Genomic DNA, 3,114 nt, shown 5'->3' with positions numbered 1-3,114 from the left:
TGTGTGTGTGTGTGTGTGTGTGTGTGTGTGTGTGTGTGTGTGTGTGTCCCACCTTGTAGCCAGTCTCCCAGGCCCAGGTAGCAAACACCCATCTGAAATGCTCAGGGATTAAAAAGGACAGGAGTAGCGGTGACTGGGGAAGGGGCTGGTGACTGGGGAAGGGGCTGCGGTGACTGGATTCAAGGGCTCCTGTGTCTTCCAGGTGGATGATGCCATGCTAATGTTTGACAAAACCACCAATCGACACCGAGGTAAGGCCCGACCCCTTCCCCCACCCTCTCCGGGCCAGGGGTCAGGGGGCCCCATGGTCATCGGCAGGGGCCTCCAGGTCACAGCTGCCTTTTCATCTCTGCTCCTGACATCCTACCCCTCAGGATCTGCATCCTCTCCCCGTGCCTGCCAGCACAGAGGGCTTTTGTCCGGCCGGTTTCCTGTGCTAGAAACTTTCAAGCACTTGCAGATACCCGAGAGGAGCAGGCCCTGCCTTTGGTCCCCAACGTGGCTCCAGCCTGTGGAGCCTGTGTGGGCCTTACCTTGTCCCTGGTAATCTGAGCCCGGGGACAGGCAGACCCAGGGACAGACTGACTCCACAGCCCGGGGAAGCCCCTCCTTCCTCCCCTCCAACAACTTACCAGTCTGGATTCACTCTTACCACCTCTGAACCCTTTTGGCAGCTGGGGCTGGGCCACTCTTTACCCAGGGACCTTGCTTTCTCAGGAATACCATCAGAGCCCCTTTGAGAAGGTCGCTTGAGAAAAGTGTCCCAGCTGGCTGTTTTCCAGCCAGACCCCTGGGAGGGGAGAATTTTGAGGAGTAAACAGAGCAGGGTGGGTACTTTCTGTGCTCAACCCAAAAATAGAAATCAATTGCTTTGAGAAGTAGTGAGTTCCCTATCCCTGGAGGTCTTCAGTCAGTCAACAAACATTTATTAATCTATTAATATGTGCCAGGCATTGTGCTAAGCACTGGGGATACAAAGAAAGGCAGAACCAGCCCTACCCTCAAGAAACTTAAATTCTAACGGGGGAGACAACATTCCAGAGATAATTTCAGAAGGAAGACACTTTTATATTTTGGAAAAAGCTTCTTGAAGAAGGTAGGGCATTTTAATCCAAGGATGGATGCCTACTTGTTGGAGATATTCCTGAGGGGAGCCCTCCCTTCCTTGTTGGGTTTAGATGGCTTCTCGGGCCCTTTCTAACTCTGTGATGATCGTGAGAGTAAAATCCACAAGATGAGAGGTGTGGGTTTTAGTTTTTTTTTTTAAATTTCTCCAGCTCTGTCATTTTCCAACCCAAAACACGCTTCCATCTTTGGCCAACACTTTCCTCTCTATATTATCTTCCCCACATTTTCCCCCAAAGCCCAGGATTCCTGGATTTGGTCCTGTCCAGATGCTGGAGAAGCAATCAATCAGCATAGTGCTGTATTAGAAAGGACTGCTTTGCTTTTTGTATTTCTATTCCTAACCTTAACACAGTACTTGGCACATAGTATTTAGTAAATGCCTTTCCATTCATTCATTCTTTCTTTCTTTCTTTTTTTTTCTACTGAGACTTTAGAACACCCCCATCAGGTTGTTACTCTGCTGACATCCTGGCTATCCTGAGTCTATACTCACTTTCTCTGGATGTTGGCTCTGACCTTCCTCTCACCCCCTGTGCCTGGGGGTCTCTCCTTTTCCCTTCCAGGGTTTGGGTTTGTCACATTTGAGAGTGAGGACATTGTGGAGAAAGTCTGTGAGATTCACTTCCATGAGATCAACAACAAGATGGTAAATTGACTTGGGGGTGGGAGGGGTGGGAGCTACCAGGAGTCTTTCTTCTGAAAGGACACTCACTCAGGAAGCACCAGAGGGTCAGAACGGGAACAAGGGCCTGGGCCACACTTGGGGCCAAAACTTTGGAGACGTAGAAAGCCTTTATAGGTCTCAGATCCAAGTCTTGACCTTCCTATTTAGGAACAGGGTTTGAGGAGCCGTAGGAGTGATGGCATTATGTGATAGGGAAGAGAATTCCATTAGCCAAAGTAAGAGGTAGTCCTCGAGGTCAACGGTGGAAGGTGGATCCCCCTGAGAAATGGGGGTTCCAAGTGCTGGAGAGAGGACTGACTCCCGAGTTTCTCATTACAGGTAGAATGTAAGAAAGCCCAGCCAAAGGAGGTGATGTCGCCCACAGGCTCTGCCAGGGGGAGGTCCCGAGTCATGCCCTATGGGATGGACGCTTTCATGCTGGGCATTGGCATGTTGGGTAAGTATATAAATTTATTTAAATTTTATTTATAAATTATATAAATTTAATTCTTTCCTGAAAATTCCGGGTGGGAAGTTTTGGCGGGGGGGGGGGGGGGGTTTCGTAAGATCAGAAGATTTGGAGCTGGAGAGGCATCTCCAAGACCAGGCACCTCGTTTGATTGACACAGGGAGTATACTGAGATCCAGAGAGGGCATGTGACTTGAATAAGGTTACACAGAGGAGTGACAGTGGGGATTTGAACCCAAGTGTCATGACTACAAATCCAGAGTTCTTTCCTCTACGTGCCAATTCCTTTCCCCAGAAGCTGCCAGGGTCTGACCTGGAGCTCAATCATCTCCGTTTGCTGGCCTCCCCCTTCCTATCATGCATTAGGGTAAGAGCAGCCAGCAGTCAGTAATGCTGCTGGAGCAGCTGCTAAATGGTCATCAGGAGGGTAAGGCCAGTGCTGCCCTCTGCTGGTCATCTTAAGAGCCGCAGTCCAATCCACCTGTTCCATCTTTATTGTGAGGGTTCTACCAGGAAGAGAATTGCCGCTTCTCTGATGGAGCCCCAGGTTTGGGGAATAGGACTGGCCCTGTTCATGGCTTTCCTTTCCTGGGGGAGAGTGCGACACAATTGCTTAACTCAAGAGCCCAGGATTCCTGGGTTTGGTTTCTGCTTTGGTCCGGTCAAGACCCTGGAGAAGCAATCGGTCAATAAGCAAGCATTTAATGTGTGCTAGGGTCTGGGGGTGCAAAGATAATCAGCATGTATTAACTAAATACCTACTGTGTGCCAGGCACTGTGCTAGATGCTGAGGATACCAAAAACCTAATCCACTAGCATTTATTAAGCACCTACTATGTGCAAAGGGACTAGG

The 3,114-nt window shown here is 49.6% G+C and overlaps 1 protein-coding gene across 3 annotated transcripts in view; it reads left to right on the top strand.

Moving 5' to 3' along the window:
- The window catches only part of MSI1 (musashi RNA binding protein 1), a 29,637-nt gene that overhangs the window by 13,439 nt on the left and 13,084 nt on the right, over positions 1–3,114 (top strand). For all 3 annotated transcript variants that reach the window (XM_027865084.1, XM_027865080.1, XM_027865076.1), the window contains exons 7-9: positions 203–251; positions 1,692–1,774; positions 2,132–2,249. In XM_027865084.1, coding sequence (XP_027720885.1) covers positions 203–251; positions 1,692–1,774; positions 2,132–2,249 — 250 coding nt within the window. The remainder of the gene's footprint in view (positions 1–202; positions 252–1,691; positions 1,775–2,131; positions 2,250–3,114) is intronic.

This window comes from Vombatus ursinus, unplaced genomic scaffold (genome assembly GCF_900497805.2).
Source record: "Vombatus ursinus unplaced genomic scaffold, bare-nosed wombat genome assembly UNPS02001287.1, whole genome shotgun sequence".
NCBI classification, from domain to species: Eukaryota; Metazoa; Chordata; class Mammalia; order Diprotodontia; family Vombatidae; genus Vombatus; species Vombatus ursinus.
This window is presented reverse-complemented; position numbering and strand designations above follow the sequence as displayed.